The following is a 19,990-nucleotide window of genomic DNA, read 5'->3' as shown; positions in this document are numbered from 1 at the left end:
CAGTGATGTTCTGGAAATCGGCCGTCACCGATTGCGATTCCGCCTGCATCGCTTTTGGATTCTTCATCCGTATGACTCCATCATTAGTTGGAACAAGAGCCACAGGAACTGATGTGACGCTGTTGCGTTGGAACAGATCCACAGGTAACTCCTGCGGAGGAATAGAAGCAATTAATGTCATCTTTTTCTTCCATGCACCAAAGACGAAGAAACACTTCCGAAGTCACGGACTTTTTTAAATCTCTTCGTGAACCTGTTACTAAACCCTTCACCCGTTTTTTGAGGGCTTTCCAAAAAGCATTTATTTCAGTTCGTTTTAGAACAATACAATAGTCAGACAGTCGACAGCCACATTGTGTGCATCCTCATAAGTGGCAGCCTACAGGCGACCTTTGGCGCTGCAAGGAGAGATTCATTCGTATCGCGACATTCGTATCGCGACCAACTAGTTGTATGCACTTTCATTACAACGAAAGTGTATGTGAACCAAGGTACTAGGGCTATGCTTGTGTATCCAATGAGTTCCTCCAGTCTTCGTAACGAAGATTTGTTTACCCGCGCCTACGTGAATGTAGGCCCAGTTAGGTTGGGCACTCTTGCGATGGGGCGGCCGCAAATGCAGAAAAAAAGGAAAATGTATTTGGCTTAATTTGTAGTTATTGGTTTTCTCAACTGAAAGAAAAAACTGCAATCACCAACTACTGTATATAATTTGACTTGCCATCAAGCTGTTGAGCGGGGAACGGGGCATGAAACAACGTCTCACACCTTGTGAGCCTATATTCGAATCCAGAGCATACATTAATACAGGCCCAATATATAATTTTCCAGGAAACCATACGAATTTCCCGCGAGAAACGGGTCTGGAGAGCAAATTGTCCCGACTATAGTGTCTAGTTCTGCCACCTGCCCTTCATAAGGGAATACTGGGCCGGATCTCCGCTGGTACCGACAAGCCCATGCCTAAGGATACGGTCCGCTTTCCCATCGGAACCGCCAGGATCGGTTTGTCTCACCGGTCCTCGAAAGGTGTTCTATCGCGCCAAACTATAGTTGGACCCCAGGCTCCAACAAAGGGTGCTAAGAGCCGTGGTCCAAAATAAAATAAACAAATAAAAACGTTTCATTCAAAGAATTTGGATTTAGATGTAGATGTAGATGTAGAGCCTAGACGTTAGTGGCACATGCTCATTTTGGGAGATTGGCCAAGAACCGGGTAGTTTCATATAACAATAAGAAAAACGAATAATAAAATAACTTTAAACAAAATTGGTGAATAAGTATATGGGAAGTAATAGATCTATTCTAGCTTATGATTTTAATAGAATGCAAAAATAAATGAAAACAAAAATATAGCTAATATACTGGATATTGTAGAAAAATAACAAAACCTTAAGTTTTGATTTTGTAGTCGAAATATTTCTGACCCTATAGTAATAAAATCCTGGATGGCATCGCCAACCTTTCTGTCGCTGTGCTCAAGGGTCGAGGCCCCCAAAGATACATTTAAATCCATCTAAGACATTTAAGTCCAATCTAAGAAGGCGGAACGCCGTTTCCAATGTTATTTTTCACAATTCAGAATATATTTGACAATCAATGAGAAAATGATCTATTGTTTCATGTTCCCCGTAAGAGGGACAGTTTGGTGAGGGAGCCAGATCAGCTCTGTGTAGGTAAACATTTAGAAAGTGAATTCGGTAGCGTAGTCTAGCGATCGCGACTTCAAGTGCTCGCGTTTGAAGCAGTTTCTGTCCCAATAATGTCTATTGTTTCATGTTCCCTGTAAGAGGGACAGTTTGGTGAGGGAGCCAGATCAGCTCTGTGTAGGTAAACATTCAGAAACTGAATTCGGTAGCGTAGTCTAGCGATTGCGACTTCAAGTGCTCGCGTTTGAAACAGTTTCTGTCCCAATAATGTCTATTGTTTCATGTTCCCTGTAAGAGGGACAGTTTGGTGAGGGAGCCAGATCAGCTCTGTGTAGGTAAACATTCAGAAACTGAATTCGGTAGCGTAGTCTAGCGATTGCGACTTCAAGTGCTCGCGTTTGAAACAGTTTCTGTCCCAATAATGTCTATTGTTTCATGTTCCCCGTAAGAGGGACAGTTTGGTGAGGGAGCCAGATCAGCTCTGTGTAGGTAAACATTTAGAAACTGAATTCGGTAGCGTAGTCTAGCGATTGCGACTTCAAGTGCTCGCGTTTGAAACAGTTTCTGTCCCAATAATGTCTATTGTTTCATGTTCCCTGTAAGAGGGACAGTTTGGTGAGGGAGCCAGATCAGCTCTATGTAGGTAAACATTTAGAAACTGAATTCGGTAGCGTAGTCTAGTGATCGCGACTTCAAGTGCTCACGTTTGAAACAGTTTCTGTCCCAATAATGTGATAACTGTTGAAAATCTGTAGAGTTTGTTAAAGAAGGGGCGTGGAGTGCAATCAGCGTCATTTGCCTTCGAAATTTCTCCCCTATGATGAAAGCTGATGCCGGTAGGATTTCAATGACTGGGCCATTCAGGGACGCTTTCACCAACAAATCTGCCATTTCGTTTAGAATTAGGCCATTATGTTCTGGTACCCAAACCAATCTAATCAAAGCTGAATGAGGTGGTACTAACAATTTGAAAGCTCGCAAAATCAGGGATTCATCAGAAGCAGTGAGGGAGGAGCACAGAGACAGAGAATCCGTAACGACCACTGTGAAACGTGTTGATGTATTTAGTTTACGAAGAGCTAGAATTACAGCTAAAATTCTGCTGGGAAAATTTATACGAAGTCTGGGAGGCGAAGAGAAAATGACCAATCGAGAATAGGAGTAAGTATTCCGATTCCACACTTTTCTTCATTTGGGAAGCGTCGGTGACAATGACTGTCTTGATAGGTACGTGCAAAAAGTAATTATTTAAAATAGAGCTTAGCATGCGGTAAGATAGTGCCTTCCCATTTTTAGGAGAAATATAATCGAATCGAACTTTAATGGAATTGGTGCTGCAACAAACAGGAGTCACCTCACGAATTTGGACGTTTAACTGATCTATGAGAGTCTGTATAAAGATAACTTGAGGTGTGTGTGGAATCGCGGACAGTACAAGCAAAAAAAAAAATCCGGCTTAGAGATAAAAGCTGTTTGTGAACTCCTTATAGGGGATTCATTTAGCCTTAAAAATGATTGTACATCTAATAATCGAAACCGCGTCACAAGAGAACGAATCCTAGTCGCCAGATATAAAATTTCATTAGTTACAAATTTAGGTTGTCCTAAATATTGTCGCAAGGCCTGCCTCTCCAGAAGAACAAAGGGGCGAAGTTTATATACAGGTGCTCCCGAGTACAATACACACCCAAATTCTAATATCGGGCAAATATGCATGCCATACATTAATAAGAGCGTTCTTCATTGCATTCCTGATTGACTGTTGCTCCGCCTACGTAGCAAACCAACCGCACGAACACCCTTTTAGAATTGAAATCGATTTATTCGTAATATATAGTCAATATAGTCACTGCAATATAGTCGATAGTCAATGTGCACCTTCCAAGACAGAGAACAAACATATATCACGCCAAGATACTTGAAATTATCTACTTGTGAGATGATATCAAGATGATAAGAGGGAGCAATATATATGGGGTCCTTTAATAGAAATGCGAGCACCGAGCCCTTGTTAACGTTGATGCACGTGCATCGCATCAAGCCATCTTTCTATAACAGGCAAGTATGTCAAGTATGTCTGTAACATGTAAGTATGTGTAATATGTTATAAAGATTTTGGATGTCATTTGCCGACGAGAAAAATGCTATGTTATCAGCATACACGTAGGTGGGTACATCATCATGATATATTATGGAGTTTATTAGGATATTAAATAAGTATGGAGAAGGTATTGTCCCTTATGGAACGCCTCTTTTCTGCGCGTACCTATAGCCGAAGAAATGCCACTTTGGAAGCAATAAAATTCTCTGTTCCTTAAAGATTGTGCCATTCGTGCATGAAGGTATTTTGGAAAGTTAATATTCCGAAGCTGATTGAGCAATATCACATACTCAACACTATCATATGCTTTTGAGATGTCTAGAGGGACTAATGCCGCGTACTGCCTTTGGCGCCGCGCCAAAGTCACGCTTCCTTTTCGTTGTTGAAAACCGAGCACCAGTAGCCTGGGCGCCGCTTTCACCCGACATATACGCTCATCTTATCGGCCGTGCGGAGAGCCCGAACTGTGAACATTGCCAAGGGCCTGAGACTCTGCAACATATGTTGCCACAGCAGAAGACACGGCATTCTACGCTGGCAGGCACTGGAAGTCAACCATTGTCAGAAGGCTCTATTCTGGTCGTAATGTGGGACAAACAGGAGGAGCAGAAACGGCTAGAAGGGCTTCTATGGGCTACATGCAGAGCACCGGACTAGACTCGAGACCTTAATGAAACCACTCAGTTATGTGGTTATTGTATGTACGCACCCATTCTTCCTGTCCTCGCCATCATCTTTCATCACTATTTTATGTCCCCTTTCCTTTTAACCCTCTGCAGAGTAGCAGGCTGGAACATACTAGCTCAGGACGACCTCTCCGTTCTTCAATAATAAATTATCCCCTCTCTTGCGCAATTATTGCTTAAAAGGCGTTCATTGTACAGGCACCAGATGTTATTAATCTCAGAATATGCTTCTAGCAAAACGTGTATCAGTAATTCTTTTCTATGTAGCGTTTACCCTCAATAATAATTTTAAAAAATCGGCAGAGACACTTAAGACTGCTTACGTGTGGGAATGCGTAAGCATTATAGTCGTTTTCGTGAAACGTTTTTTTTTTCTCCGCGCGTTCCCTGTTCTCGCAAGCTCTCGCCTGCGTTTTAACTGCGCCTCGGTAACGCCAAATGGAAACGAGCCAAGCGCCTGAACGCTGTCGCTTGCCCGCGAGGAGTTCATAACTCAGAGAGCCGCTCAGCGGCATTCGATTGGACGTTAATGCTTTTTTATTTCATGCACTCATTTCCCACGTTCACGACGTTGCTCCTCCTCCTCCCCGTTGGCTGCGCCGTCACGCGCGCATCGACGCACGCACTCGGCCACGCGTTTATAGTCAGCCGGGTGGCTGCGACGTGGCGCGCGCAGTGACGCACGCACTATATATACGCGCATATTTAGTCAACCAGAACCGTGGAGCCTCCGTGAAGTCGGGGAAGCGTGCTCGTCCCGCACCCTGGAAGCCCGGGTTCGATTCCCACCCAGACCGAAATTTAAAGGGACACTAAAGCGAAACAATAAATCAGTTTAGACTAATGAAGCATTGTTTGAGAACCCTGCAGGCAGTCATTAAAAAATAATAGTTTGGTTATTTGAAGAGAAAATGAAGGTCCAAGTATCAGTATTTGAATTTTGCGCCGAAACCCCAGCGCCGGTACGTCAGCGTGACGTCAGGGATTCCAAAGTATGTTTTCGCATTTGGGCCGCGTTGGCTGAGTAAAGGTTCCTGAAACTGGTCATGTTTAACAATTCGTTCCTTTAGAATACAATGTAGTCAATCTGTACCGCTATATATATTTAGTAGCCCCTAGAAGATGCCATCAAAATCCATGACGGTCACAGTCCCCAAGTGCGGGAACATAAGTATAGGCGTCGCCACCCGTATTTCGTTCTTGCGCTTTTTCTGGCTTACCAAACGTCTTATCGTTGTAAGAGTGGTGTTTTTGGTGTTGTAGAAAGCTAATTTACTTATGCAGAAGAAACCATTTCGCACTTTAGTGTCCCTTTAACTAACATTCTTTTCAAAGGTGTTAGTTTGCTTTGTTAACAGGAACCTCCCTGAGAAATCTGACGTCCATTCGAGTATTCTTTGGTGTGGTTTGCCGTCAGCCATTTTTGGTACCGTCATTGGGTCACGCCGCCGACTACAACATCGGATTTTCGCGTAATGAGGCATATGATGATTTCGCATTAATGAAAAATTTTCGCTAACCGAGCAATTATTCGTGAATGCGCGGCCGGCTTTGTCAGGGCCGATTAACGCCATTTCAATGAAACTAGCTTATGACGCAGGTGTGTGGCTTCTCGATCTGCGGAACGGAATTCATATTCACAGCTAGTGGGGATTGCGGATCTTACAAACCCCAAAGAAATAATTAGGGCCCACGATGCGGCGGTCGGGCAAGGCCTGACTGTCCCAACGTGGGAGCGGCCCGCAGCGCGCTGAGTCGCGTACCTCAGGACCTTATTAAAGTTTTCCATCCATCCATCCATCCATCCATCCATCCATCCATCCATCCATCCATCCATCCATCCATCCATCCATCCATCCATCCATCCATCCATCCATCCATCCATCCATCCATCCATCCATCCATCCATCCATCCATCCATCCATCCATCCATCCATCCATCCATCCATCCATCCATCCATCCATCCATCCATCCATCCATCCATCCATCCATCCATCCATCCATCCATCCATCCATCCATCCATCCATCCATCCATCCATCCATCCATCCATCCATCCATCCATCCATCCATCCATCCATCCATCCATCCATCCATCCATCCATCCATCCATCCATCCATCCATCCATCCATCCATCCATCCATCCATCCATCCATCCATCCATCCATCCATCCATCCATCCATCCATCCATCCATCCATCCATCCATCCATCCATCCATCCATCCATCCATCCATCCATCCATCCATCCATCCATCCATCCATCCATCCATCCATCCATCCATCCATCCATCCATCCATCCATCCATCCATCCATCCATCCATCCATCCATCCATCCATCCATCCATCCATCCATCCATCCATCCATCCATCCATCCATCCATCCATCCATCCATCCATCCATCCATCCATCCATCCATCCATCCATCCATCCATCCATCCATCCATCCATCCATCCATCCATCCATCCATCCATCCATCCATCCATCCATCCATCCATCCATCCATCCATCCATCCATCCATCCATCCATCCATCCATCCATCCATCCATCCATCCATCCATCCATCCATCCATCCATCCATCCATCCATCCATCCATCCATCCATCCATCCATCCATCCATCCATCCATCCATCCATCCATCCATCCATCCATCCATCCATCCATCCATCCATCCATCCATCCATCCATCCATCCATCCATCCATCCATCCATCCATCCATCCATCCATCCATCCATCCATCCATCCATCCATCCATCCATCCATCCATCCATCCATCCATCCATCCATCCATCCATCCATCCATCCATCCATCCATCCATCCATCCATCCATCCATCCATCCATCCATCCATCCATCCATCCATCCATCCATCCATCCATCCATCCATCCATCCATCCATCCATCCATCCATCCATCCATCCATCCATCCATCCATCCATCCATCCATCCATCCATCCATCCATCCATCCATCCATCCATCCATCCATCCATCCATCCATCCATCCATCCATCCATCCATCCATCCATCCATCCATCCATCCATCCATCCATCCATCCATCCATCCATCCATCCATCCATCCATCCATCCATCCATCCATCCATCCATCCATCCATCCATCCATCCATCCATCCATCCATCCATCCATCCATCCATCCATCCATCCATCCATCCATCCATCCATCCATCCATCCATCCATCCATCCATCCATCCATCCATCCATCCATCCATCCATCCATCCATCCATCCATCCATCCATCCATCCATCCATCCATCCATCCATCCATCCATCCATCCATCCAAAATATGTGCCCCATGGACGCGATACATGGTGGTGGAGGCTTTCAACTATGGCAAGTACCCACTGCTGGGGGATGACAAAGAATCGGGCGGCAGGAGGAAACTTCTACGTCTGACAAGTACTCGAGATAGAGAGAGAGAGACAGAGAAACCAAAAATAAAAGATTCTAAAAGCAAGAATAATGCGTAATTGAGAAGTAAGACTGACTCAGTCTAAACTAACAAAGAATGAGAAGAAGTGGAAGCGAGGGTTCCGATCCCTGCCAGTCATATAGTTTAAACTAACAAAGACGTGTTAAATAATGAAAAATAAAGAGTCGCTTTATTTGAAAAGTCTAAGAATATACGAATGGTTCAGGGAATAGAGAAGAAGAACAAAAAAAAAAGAAACAGAAAGAAAGTAACACGGTGAGCGGTTGAAATACGTCCGTTTGCATTTATTTCTTTCCTTCACAGGATGTATCACGTGTGCGCTGCTTTGTTTTCGCCATTCCTGCTGTCCGGTCTTGTGGTGGGTAATACTTTCAGCGCTCAAGCTTAATATGGTATTCTGTCACGAACTTCATCTCAATATCTGTAACGCAACTTACGTCAGCGTTGAAAAAGTGCTTTATCGTGGTGCTCCGCTACCTTAATTAGTGCAGCCTAGTTACCTGGAGCTGCCAAATATCATAATGAAGCGCCTAGCTTCCATGTCCTGGAAATTAATTACTTCTATATTTCCTTTATATATACATATATATCACATGTTAGGTATCAACATTTTCTCTCAGTAACAATTCTATCGTAAGAGGTTTTTCCGGATGCGGGCCCTGTTTTCGAGTGCACCCCACCCAAGAGGCAATGCGCCATGCTACGAAGTCCAGGGGGATGAGTCCGTGTTCGTGACGTGCTGTCGCACCAGATGCACATAGATCGGGGTGTCTGCGGTCAGCCGCACGGCATGCCGAAGCTTCAAACGTGCAATGCTCAACTTCGCGATCTGGACGCTTAATTATCCGCGAGACATATATTTATTTTAATCAAGAATGCAACCAAGTAGCAGTGAACCAAAGCAGTGAATTGGCCGAGAATTCACGTGAGTCGAAACACGTATGACCAGAGAAAAACAAAAGAAAGGGATATGATAGAGGACCTACAATGTATGTGGAGCCCAAATGTTTCCAAGGCTTCGGCTGACCCTCTTATCAGAGGGCAAAGCAGCCGTGGGCAAGCAGCCCACGGGCTGATATCGAGATCCCTTAGACAGAGGCTTGTCAAGCTGCGCTCTATGGCACCGACGCCGAGCGCTCGCTGGAAGAAACGCGGTCGCGGGAGGGATCGCGAGCGCTGCCACTGTTTGCGTGGCAGCCGGCAGGGGACGCCACAGTCGGCGGCGCCAGTCGTATCGTTCCATAAAAATTGCCCTCTCCGCGAAACCCGCCTTGCGGGAACGAAGACCTCGTCCGGCGGGCGCGGGAGGGCCGCTCACTTTTAAATTCGTCGCGTAACCTGGATCGCGAGCCTCGCCGCTGCCAGCCGCGTCGCTGCCTCCGCTGGAGCACGCCGTGGGGATCAGGCACCGCCATGTGGAACTACGTCTTCCTCACTCTTCTCTTCCTTCTTGTTCAGATCATCGGTGGTCTGGACCGCGAGGAGTACGAATTCGGCGTTGGCATCGCAGACATCACCGGTCCGGCTGCTGAAATTGGAATGGTAAGCACGCGACATCGCTTCCTCAAGGCGTCGCGACGCGCCAGAGTCGTGTAGTGTACTTGACACCCAGCGCCTGCGCCCGCTGAACCGCGTGCACAGCACGGCGCGTACCTGAACTTCGCCTCGTAAGGGTGCTTTGTTTACGGTCGGACGCGAACCTTGCGCGGCCTCGTCTTCCCCTTTCGTTGGAGGTTTCCTGTAAGAGTTCCGTGATGCACTCTGCTCGGAGAGCGCTCAGCTGGCCCGCGCCAGGTAGCACCACGTCGATGCGACGGCGCTGTTTTGTCCGCTTGTATTTTCTTTCTGTGCTTCCTCTGCGTGACCTCATCCTTTCGCGACAGCGTAAGTGAGCACTCTGCCTGCCGCCTGGTTGTAGGCTGCTTCCTCCCTTACGCTGTCGCAAGAGTCCGGCAGTCCCTTTGTAGCGTGCGGGAAGATGCACGTATAGCAACGGGACACTTGTAACGTGTGTGTAGGGCTTAGGACTTGTGCTTTGGGAAAACGTTCGACAAGCCGACACATTACCTCGGTTATCCGCAATAATGTATCGTACATTAGGAAGTGCACTGAGGCCACTGTCGTCTCGACAGTTATACCCCTGGATTCCACAACAGCGGGCCAGCCACTCATTCTTGGGCGCTCATACAATCGTTTATACAAGAAAGCACACTTCAATCTGCTCTGAAACATGCAGTTCTGCGTTCGACAATTTCCTCAAAATTTGTATGCGAACTTGCCAACTTCTGTATGCGGCACGTTCTGTGGGCCTGGTCGCAAAGCAGTTGTATCTCCTGTAATCGACACACAAACTGTTGCGTCGTATATCTCGATCCTCACATCCAGGAAAAGTGCGTACGGCATGGAGCACGCTTCTGGCCAGCCGACACTCCGCACATCATTGAGGCCTTGCCTTGTTGGGGAGGGATTGACACTCACGAAAGGAGCTGGCACGCGCGAGGCGCCTTCGACTCGGCGCTGCTCTTATTTATGCGATCAGAGATTGTGAACGCGGCAGTTGCGTGGACCACCCCAGCACGTGCCGCCCGCTGACTGAACGCTATCGGTTCGAACATCTTTCGGTGGCTCCAGGAGCGTGTGGTCCTCTTCTAACCGGCCGGCTTTCAACGAAAGAGGAAATGCCTCACGTTATATGTTTTGAATGATACAGAGAAGGTTTATTCAAACGGCGCGCGCACTTTCCTTCGCGCCCTAATCTCTGGCCGCGCGGGAGGAAATGGAGCATGCGAACAGGCGCCTAATTCGGCGGGGGACCAGCGAAAGGAGTAACGTGGCGCCGGGCCGTAATCACACGCGGCCCGAGTGACGCTCTCAGTTTTGTCGGGCGCGAGGCCGCGCATAATCCGTCTCGGAGCCGCTGCCGACGACTCCGCGCGCGGCTGAGGCGTAAGCAGGAAAAAAAGGCGCACACGGCCGGCGCAGCGGTTTCATAAACTTGGGACCTCAGCGAAGGGTGCCTATTTTTGGGGGGAGGCAAGGCTTGCCTAATTCTTGTTTGCTCCTTTAGCGATGATTGCCTTTGTTTGCATGCTTTGCAGCGGCGCCCTTCCTGGAAGGAAGTGCTTCCTATGGCCGCCCGTTACAGGGATCGTGAACGGCCGCGTGATAAAGGACCCCGCGAACGCTGCTCTGCTGTGCGAGCCTACAGACGGCGTGTATAGCACAGCGTAAGCGGCCGGCAGCGGGGGCACGACGCGGAAAAGGAGGCACGCGCAACTATCGTCCGGGATGTGGTTTGAGGAGCGGCACATCCCTTGACCGATTTTTGCTTTCTCGGCCTTGGTTTTGGTTTCTCTCTGTAGTCTTCGCGGGGGAGACCATGATGAGGCAGCGAGGACAAACCAAGGACATGCGCCAAGAACGTTGCCACTCGTACAATTTCACTTTGCTTTCCGAAGATACTCCAAATTTGTGAAGAACTCTTTAATTTTAGTCGTATCGCCATCGCGATAGCGTTAGAAGAGGCGCATATGGTACACGCACACGCGCACCGCATCTTTCTGTTTGGAAGGAGAACGCACTTCAAGCGCCAGATTCCAACCAGACGTGACGCGAAGTCCCATGAGAGGAACGAGAAGTCCATCTTCGGAGGAAATGGCCGGGCGCTCTACCTGTCCTCTTTCCGCAGCGAGCGCTGCCTGGAAAAAAGAAAGAAGCAAAAATAACGATAAAAAACTAGATGCACCATGTATCATATCGCATGGGGGACCGGCATCACCGGTCCCTCGTGCGGTGTGATACATGGTGAAAAAGACGGGATGGCCTAAGCGGCTGTGCCTTTGTAGTTGCCCTATCCTCAGCCGAGTACAATGCGCGAGTTCATCGCACTCGCACGCACGAGTCAGAACGCCGCGCTCGTCTTGTACGCACAGAAGCCAAGTCAGACTGGCCTCGATCGAATACAGCATTCGAATACAGAATTTGATCGAATATATATATATATATATATATATATATATATATATATATATATATATATATATATATATATATATATATATATATATATATATATATATATATATATATATATATATATATATATATATATATATATATATATATATTTTCGTGGCAGGGGCTATTTTTCGCTGATCGATGGTCATATTTCTCGTGTTACGTAATCTGGGTCATTTCGTAAAGCACTTATTTGGCCTAAACTGCGAATTTACTACTTGTCTTGAAAATGAATAAACGAAAGATCGATGTTTACGTTTGAGCAGATAATTTCCATGATGAACATTTCGCCGCGACACTTGTGTAACAAAAATAAGCTTTTAAAGAATAAGGCGAACCGAGGAGGCTCGACATTTTAGTCAAGCAATACGCATAGAAACCAACACACATTGAAGTCAAATAAGACAGGGAAATGTGAACTATTTATTTCATTGGACTCTCTAATCAATTTGTGATGACGGTTAGGTTTTCTTTTTTCGAAAAATCATCACATTTTTAATGAAGGCAAAGGGAAACGAAAGAGGATGAAGGGACAAAATTACCACCGGTGGGAGCCGAAGAGCGTCCTTTAATACGCATAATGCATAGCCTAGCCTTGGGAGTGTTAGTTAGGGCCACTTGTGGACCGTAGCGCCAGATGTGACACATCCATTAAACAGTGTGCGTCACGCGTAGTACGTGATCTTAAGCGCAGGTAACGAGCCAATAATCCCTGGCATGCTACCTGAAGACATCGAGGCTGCTACAGTCGAGACCCCACTGAGGGGCATATTAAGCCTTTCCTTACGGGCCTAGATATTTTAGTTAAGTAACAAATTAAATTACGGAGCTTTAAGCTTTGCATGCCCAAAGTTAGGGGACGCTAACAGCCGGACGTACAAAAGAGCGTCAAAAAGTAGTAACAAAGAACGTAAGCAGCGCCGTGGTGCTTGGGGCCACACGCGTGTGCAATTGATACAACTCCCTATTGACTTGTGCGGCTGAACGTCAAAAAAAAAAAAAAAAAACTAGTTGTAAGAGACGCCGTAGTTAAGGTCATCGGACGATAATTTCGGCCACCTTGGATTCTTTAATGTGCACCCAAAGCGCATGTCTCTGTGCATTTTCCAGGGACTGCTTGAGAGCGTCCGCGTTTTACGGCATGTGCTCCTTGGCGCGACTGTTGGGTGCCAAACAGCGCGTCAAAAATATCACACGTGGAAAATTGTCGGGTTCACGTCGAGTGAGTTTGCGAGCCATTTTTGAGCACGTAGATGAATTTGCGCGTGCTCGCGCGACACCTCTTCTGGAACTACACTTGGGCTTGCGCCGCCGAATTCCGTCCTCCCCGAACGTTCTGGACTACTCGCCTAAGTAACCCTATGGCGAGAACAGCAGGCGAAACTAGCGTGGCCAGTGCTTGTGCTTGCGTTCACTTGAGGTCCCACAAAATAAAGCGAAGAGAACGCGTCTGCTACACCAATCCAAACTACGACTGAGGTCAGGTGGGTAGTCCCACGCCATCAACCGAATGGCCATGTCGGCAAACTATGACGTCGCAGCAAGTTCACGGCAGCTCTGTGAATTGCAGTGAAGCTGGCAAATCAGCGCCGCGGAAGCAGTGAAACTCTGTCGCGATTTTTTTTTCTTACGAAGGCAGTATACCCACGTGCTTTCCGCACAAACAACGACGGATATTTCTCCCATCCTGCTTTTTTTTTTTTCGCGTCCTTGTAAGGCCGTGCCTTTTTCTTGGAGATTGTGCGCTCTAGCTTTGTTTGTAGCACTGTGTTTGCTGTCGTCGCGGACACGTTCACATCTCATGTAGTTATGTAGACAAAGAAATTTCCTAAATAATTGGCTAAGTGAGCAGGAAAGACGAATTGCAGGGATTATGGCGCACCGTGTTATATCAAAAATCTCCTTCTGGAACCGGCCTCACTTGAGTAGAGGTTCGGGCACTGGTCGTCGGGTGCAGAATTTCTAAAGTCACTGTGACGCAAGGAATCGTGCACGCATTTTGGTACTCATGAAGCACCACACACGAATGTCGTATGCAACATTACGAAACTGCCTTCACCCAGCTGCTCGTTACAAACGTAAAGAAATTTTCATGTTTTTCTAGAGTTCCACAGGGCGCCTAATAAGGTGTACCCCACCCGCAAGAGATCGTAGGTTTGATTCCTGGTTGGATGACGATGGTGTTGGAATCACAACATAGGCTGGCGTGCCGGTATTTCGGTGTGAAGAACCTCAGGTGGTAAAAAATTAATCCCGAGCTTTCACTATGGCGCCTCTAGCAGCCCCAATGTTCTTTTTGGATAATAAACCTGCCGAGCCGATTTTCTTTCGTTGGGACATCTTTATTATAATAAAGTAGTATTACACACCTTGTCATGTCTTCTGAAATCGTGCGACTCTTAAGATTGTTGTACGGAATTAAAGTTGCTACGCAAAGGTACACTTTACTTGGAGGAATCAAACAAATGAAGCGTGTGCTCAGCGAATTTTTTTTTTTAATTCCGACATACAGTCTTCAACCAGCGAATTTTTTTTTAATTCCGACATACAGTCTTCAACAAATGGCGTAAACCACTTTGCAGCCAAATACGGCTCTCATCGAAGTGCGAGCCGGCTCAAACGCACAAATCACGAGTTCTTCAGGTAGAGATAACATTGCGAGGCTTTAAAATAATGCAAATGAGAAACTTCATCAGCCTCATCGGGATTTTTGTTCTCCGAGCCAGCCCTGTAACTTCACCGTTATGGTTCCCACAAACACGCACACAGAGCACCGGCGCTATCAGCACACGTAGAACCTCATGGGCCAGCGTAACTGCCGAGGGCCACTTTGCTCGGGATCGATACGTATGGCTCGTCGTGCCCGAGAAACCGTTATTTGGCCCAGCTCACGTATGGGAGAACGTGTTTGTCCAGTTCGCGGACGGCCAAAGCCATATGATTTGACAGTATGCAGGCTGCTCGCATTGACTGCCCCTTTTTTCGGCGTTGCAGTGTGGGCTAATTTTCATTTGTGTTTTGTTGAACTTCATCGGCTTTGCCGGTGCAGCGCCGATGGCTGAGATTCAGCCTTTGGGCGTTTTCGCCGTGGTAGCTCAGTGCCTGGATGCTCGCGTCTGGATCCTCTATGAAGAGCGCTTCTTTGTTGCTCTAGCTCAGAGAAGTGCGTTACCGGTATAGGGCTAATGAAAACCTGAAAAAGGAAGAAAAGAATGTCTGTAGGTGATTTCCTGGCATTAACGCCTTACGTGGCAGTCGCTATCGAGCCATAGCAGCGCCGGCTCAATTCCTCGGTCATCGTCTGGTGGAGCCGTCAAGACGAGGAAAGAGCCACCCAGCGCCCGGGTTTGCCTGTCGGAACATCCGCCATGCCGCTGCGTGGCACCACCTCGGGCCTGCAGTGCCCACCAAATTCGACTGCTCAAAGGTGTGCCACCTGTTACGAGTGGTCTTGTAAATAATGTAACTGGTTGCATGTAATTGTTTATACTGAAAATAATAATTGAACAGCAGTGAGCGTTACCGATTAAAAGAAAAAAAATGTCATCATTTACAAAACTACAAACAATGTAATGGATTACAATTAATTACACGTAATGGTTTACGTGCAAATCTGTTCACATCCGCATCGTCACATTGTCCGCACAGTGCGGAGAACCGCATAATTTTCTTGTAACTCTGTTTTTAGTCGTTTTCGGCGAGCATATTAAACATTGCGCTATTTATCTTGGCTGTAGATCTCAGACGAGATGATAAAATATTTTTTTGCAAGTGCATGTTTAATAACGATGTTCGCATATTAAGCATCTGTCGAGTACCAAATCCTAGCTGTCACGCCAGCGAAGACGTATGTTTTCTGCAGTAACGGCAACTTGGCGGCTGTGACGTGAATCTGAGCGAACCGTATTCAGATGGGGACAAAATGCAGGATCGCCCGTGTACTGAGATTTGAGTACGATTAAAGACACGTAGATGGTCTAAATTGCTCCGCAACTCTCCGTTACGGCGCTCATCACAGCTCTAACGTTGATTTGGCCCCGTTAATCTATTATGACACCGTCGCTCAGCTTTAGCCCATGTACTTATACGATGCCGCGTTGTGAGCAAGATGCTGAAAGGAAGCTTCGTGACACCAGAAGTTCATTTGCAGCCGCAAATAATTTTTTTTTGGCCGTAAGGATGAGCGCTACGAAAATATGTTTTGCGGTTCAATGTGCTACTGAAGGTGCGATAGGTACTATTGTCATGCTGTACACACACAATCGTGCATTTTATTGTCCAAGGTATGTATGTACTGCACATACGCTGCGGCTCGCGACGGTGTAATAAGCACTGGCTTTCGCAAATCGTGTTCAGCGATGTCGTATGCAGGGTGTCCAAACTATCATGCACCAAGATTTGAAGATGTGCAAATGCCACGTAACTGGACAGAACCAAGATAATGTTGCTTGCCGTCGCTTCGAGGTACTCAAAAATTTTTTTTTCATTCCGCCTAATCAGATAATTAATTTTCATTAATTACCTTTTCGAATATTATAGCTAAATGAAAGGTGTCAATGATAAAATTGTAGAGCGACATGAAAAACTCCCGGTACAGCTTTCCGTTGCTCAATGCGTGTTACATAAAGGTGTTTTTCCGGGTGTGAAAGAACCCCGCGAATGCACGCAAAACTTGCCGCGCGACTGACCGCTCGAGGCAGTTTGAGTGTATTCGCGGGCTTCTTTCACTCCCGGGAAAACACTTTTATGTAGCACGCATTGAGCAACGGAAAGCTGTATTGGGAGGCTTTCATGATGCTCTACAATTTCCTCATTTACACTTTTCATCTAGCTATAATATTCGAAAAGTTAATTAAACCTAATGATCTAATTAAGCGGAATGAAAAAAAATGTTTGAGTGTCTCCAAGCGACGGCAAGCAACATTATCTTGGTTCTGTGAGCTGGTAGGAAAGGCCTTGCAGCGGCCGCCTCGGTGGTTAACAAGGGAACGTGGTTATCGTAACAAACAGGCGACCGGTTTATTCTTAACACCGAGCCAGACGATGCGGATCCTTCCTGGGTCTAGCGTAACAGACGGGTAGCTGCAGCGCGCACGCACAAACCCAGGAACATTCCTAACCAGACGGGTGCCTTTTTGTGCATCGACCAATCACCGTTCAAATCGGGCACAGCGAGAAAATAAATATCTGCTGGCGCGCGTTTCATCTGTCTAGTGGCGGAAGTATTTATTACATACCTTTGAACGCATTGTTGCCTTGCGCAACAAAGGTGCTTAAGTAAGCCTTATTATAGGCGCCGGAACTAGCGTGTCGGCAAAATTAGAAAAAAAGAAAGAAGAAATTGGCTGACAGGCGAGAAGCTCCCGCTCTCCCCTGCTTTTCGTCTTGGCACCGTTGCATACAAGAGCGCTTCGCCCACGTGGCTTGGACTGATACCCCACGCGCAATACCTTCAAATATCGCCTAAAATGGAGACGGATGTGCAGCTCGCCTCGGAGCATATTGTTTGCGGCAATGCAGAGAGGATGGTCCGGTCTATACTTCCAACGTATTCCCACGTAATAGATCTTCCAACGTAAGATCTGTTTACCATTGCCAGGCCAGGCGCCTCCGTTGCTCGCTATCACGATTGGCCAAGGTTTGCCCTTGCGAACCGTTGTAACGTACGTACAAACAGCTTTGCGAATACGTCCCCGGACACCTATTTTGTACGAGGTGTACTTTTATTGCCGATACCTTATAATGAGCGCGAACGAAAGATAGTAAATCGCGCATCTATTGCGTTGACGGCCCCGGAGGAACAGGACGAGGCCTGTAGAGCTGCAACTGTGCGCACCAAGTGCGCACAGTCTACAGTGTTGTCAGCTCTACAGTTCCGTACAGTGTAAATTTGGTGCGTCATTTTTTTTTTTGCTAACAGGGGGATGTGCAAGCATGTACTAGCTATTACCTATTGAACAGACACACGCCATCCGCGTTCGCGTCTACTCGATTGATGCGCACTGCCAAGCCGGCACGGCGTCGGCGCCTGGTGCATGCGTATATCGTTCAGGATCTCCGTGGCGAGCTGTGCAACTAGGGTTACTGGTTACCTAGAGGGAAGAAAAGTGAAAGAAAACAACAAGAAAGTGGAATAGCCGCGTCGGAACGGAACGATTTTGGTCGCTTCTCAGGTCACGGTGTGAGAATGGCACGCGGCAGCGGCGTAAACAGGTTGTTGCGCTTCGTAAAGCTCGCTGACAGCGGCCGACCGACGCATGCTTGCGGCGGTACTTCCAAATGAAGAATCAACAGTCTCTGAATGCCACACAAGAAGATAAAAGAGGTTCCATGAAATGCGAGATGTTTAGCGGTACTTTTGTCACCTTATGGCGGTTCGCAGGGGGACATCGGGGCGTTTTGTTGTTTCGTGATCTCCGGACACAGCCGGTTGTGTTGCCCCTTGTAATCGCGACTAGAGAACGTCGGCGGGTAGCCCCTCACTCCATTGCGACCAGCCTCTTTTGCGCGGAATGCTGAAATCATGGAGGAGAAATGGCCCTGCATGAGCGTTAAGCTCCAATGTAGCACAGCTCGTGCAAAGGGGCTCAACAATTTAGTCTGTGTGCTTTGGGCATTGCGGCTGTTCTTGTCTTTAGTGAAAAGTGCCACGAAATCCTGAGCCGAAAATGGGCCAACGGAGCCAAATTTTGAAAACATTGGACGACATAAAGGACTTTCTAAGCGTTAGACACGGACTTATACGTGGCTTGCGCAGGCTTTATCGCGGTCACCATGTCGGCGGTCTATTAGCACAGTAAAGAGCTATGCCTTTATCTACGTGGCATATGTTTAATGCTTCTGCGATTGTATCGCTGAGCACGAGGTCGCGTATCCGCATTCCGAAAGTGAGAACGCCTGCGGATTTTGGTGCACGCGAAAGCACCCTGGGTGGCATAGAAATAGAGAAGGAAAGGAAACAAACCGAGCCTTCCTCTACGGCGTTCCTTACAACCCGCAATGCAACGTTGTGGTGCGAAATCCCATGAATTATTATGACTTTTTCTGCGGATTTTAAGAAAGGGGATCTAGCATGGCGTCCGTGGCGGCACGTTGAATGCACGTGTTCCTTTACTACACCAAAAGATATGTCTAACTGTATTTCAGTTCAGAAAAAAACAAAAACAAAACAAACGCTCCGCTTGTTCTTCGGAATTAATGAAGGAAGGGAATGCTTTCCCATTTGGCAAATCTTATGGACAGAGACACCACTGGCCGGAGTGGCATCTCTGAAACAGTTCCTGCATGCTTTGCCCCTCTTGAGAAAACTGCGTGCAACGTATACAGCTCGTGCGCTTGAGCGACGCGAAGCAGGCCAACAGGGCATGTGGCCTGAGGCAGACGCCGCGCCACTTGTGAGCCGGATAGCAGTCACGAATGCACAGCTTGGCCAGGGTTGTAGCGCGGCTGCTCGACGAAGGCTCCCTCATTAACCCTTGCACCGGCGCGCGTGTAATGTAGTATCGCGGTGACGGGGACACAAATGCCATTCCGAGAGAAAATAGGATTCAGGCACGAGGCGCTAGGCATATAACAGGTTAAAGCGTCACACAGAACAGCCTTGGATCGGCCGGAACAGCCGCAAATTTCGTCCGCGACCGCGCGTGCGCTACCAGTCGTACATGTCGGCGCTGTGCCATATATGCCAGTGTACGTGATCCCTCGACATGGTTTCAATAGATGACGTCTGCATACAGAAAAATACACTCGACTCAGTGTTTGGTGACGTATACGGCACCTTCTATGTGCAGCCTTTCTGAGCGCCTTGTTATGTAGTCCCGCTTTGGGTCTATACAGTCACGTGGCGGAGGAGGTTCTGGAGCATTACCTTCGAGGAAAACGCTGGCGTTTTGTTTTTGCTCACACAGTCGAGACAGGCACTGCGCGGTGGTGTCCGATCGGGCTTGGGTGTTTGTGCTTACTTAAAAGGATAGAAAGTTGGGCGAGTTGGTACGGTAACGTATTACTGGATTGTAGCGTCAAGTGACAAACACACAGACTAGAAGAACAGGATGAAGAGGTCTAGCGATCGTTCTGTC

At 47.4% G+C, this 19,990-nt stretch overlaps 1 protein-coding gene across 2 annotated transcripts in view; it reads left to right on the top strand.

Annotated features, from left to right (window-relative positions):
• Nucleotides 1–9,095: 9,095 nt before the first annotated feature.
• CDase (neutral ceramidase) overlaps nucleotides 9,096–19,990 on the top strand; it is a 101,125-nt gene continuing 90,230 nt past the window's right edge. Inside the window, exons 1-2 of one of the 2 annotated variants that reach the window (XM_065451162.1) lie at nucleotides 9,096–9,289; nucleotides 9,354–9,437. In XM_065451162.1, coding sequence (XP_065307234.1) covers nucleotides 9,435–9,437 — 3 coding nt within the window. In that variant the 5' untranslated portion in view covers nucleotides 9,096–9,289; nucleotides 9,354–9,434. Of the gene's footprint in view, nucleotides 9,438–19,990 lie in introns of both variants that reach the window. The other variant, XM_065451160.1, reaches the window with a different exon arrangement.

The sequence above is a fragment of the Dermacentor albipictus genome, chromosome 1 (genome assembly GCF_038994185.2).
Source record: "Dermacentor albipictus isolate Rhodes 1998 colony chromosome 1, USDA_Dalb.pri_finalv2, whole genome shotgun sequence".
Classification (NCBI taxonomy): Eukaryota; Metazoa; Arthropoda; class Arachnida; order Ixodida; family Ixodidae; genus Dermacentor; species Dermacentor albipictus.
Note: the sequence above shows the minus strand (reverse complement) of the source record. Positions and strands in the feature narration are given on the sequence as shown.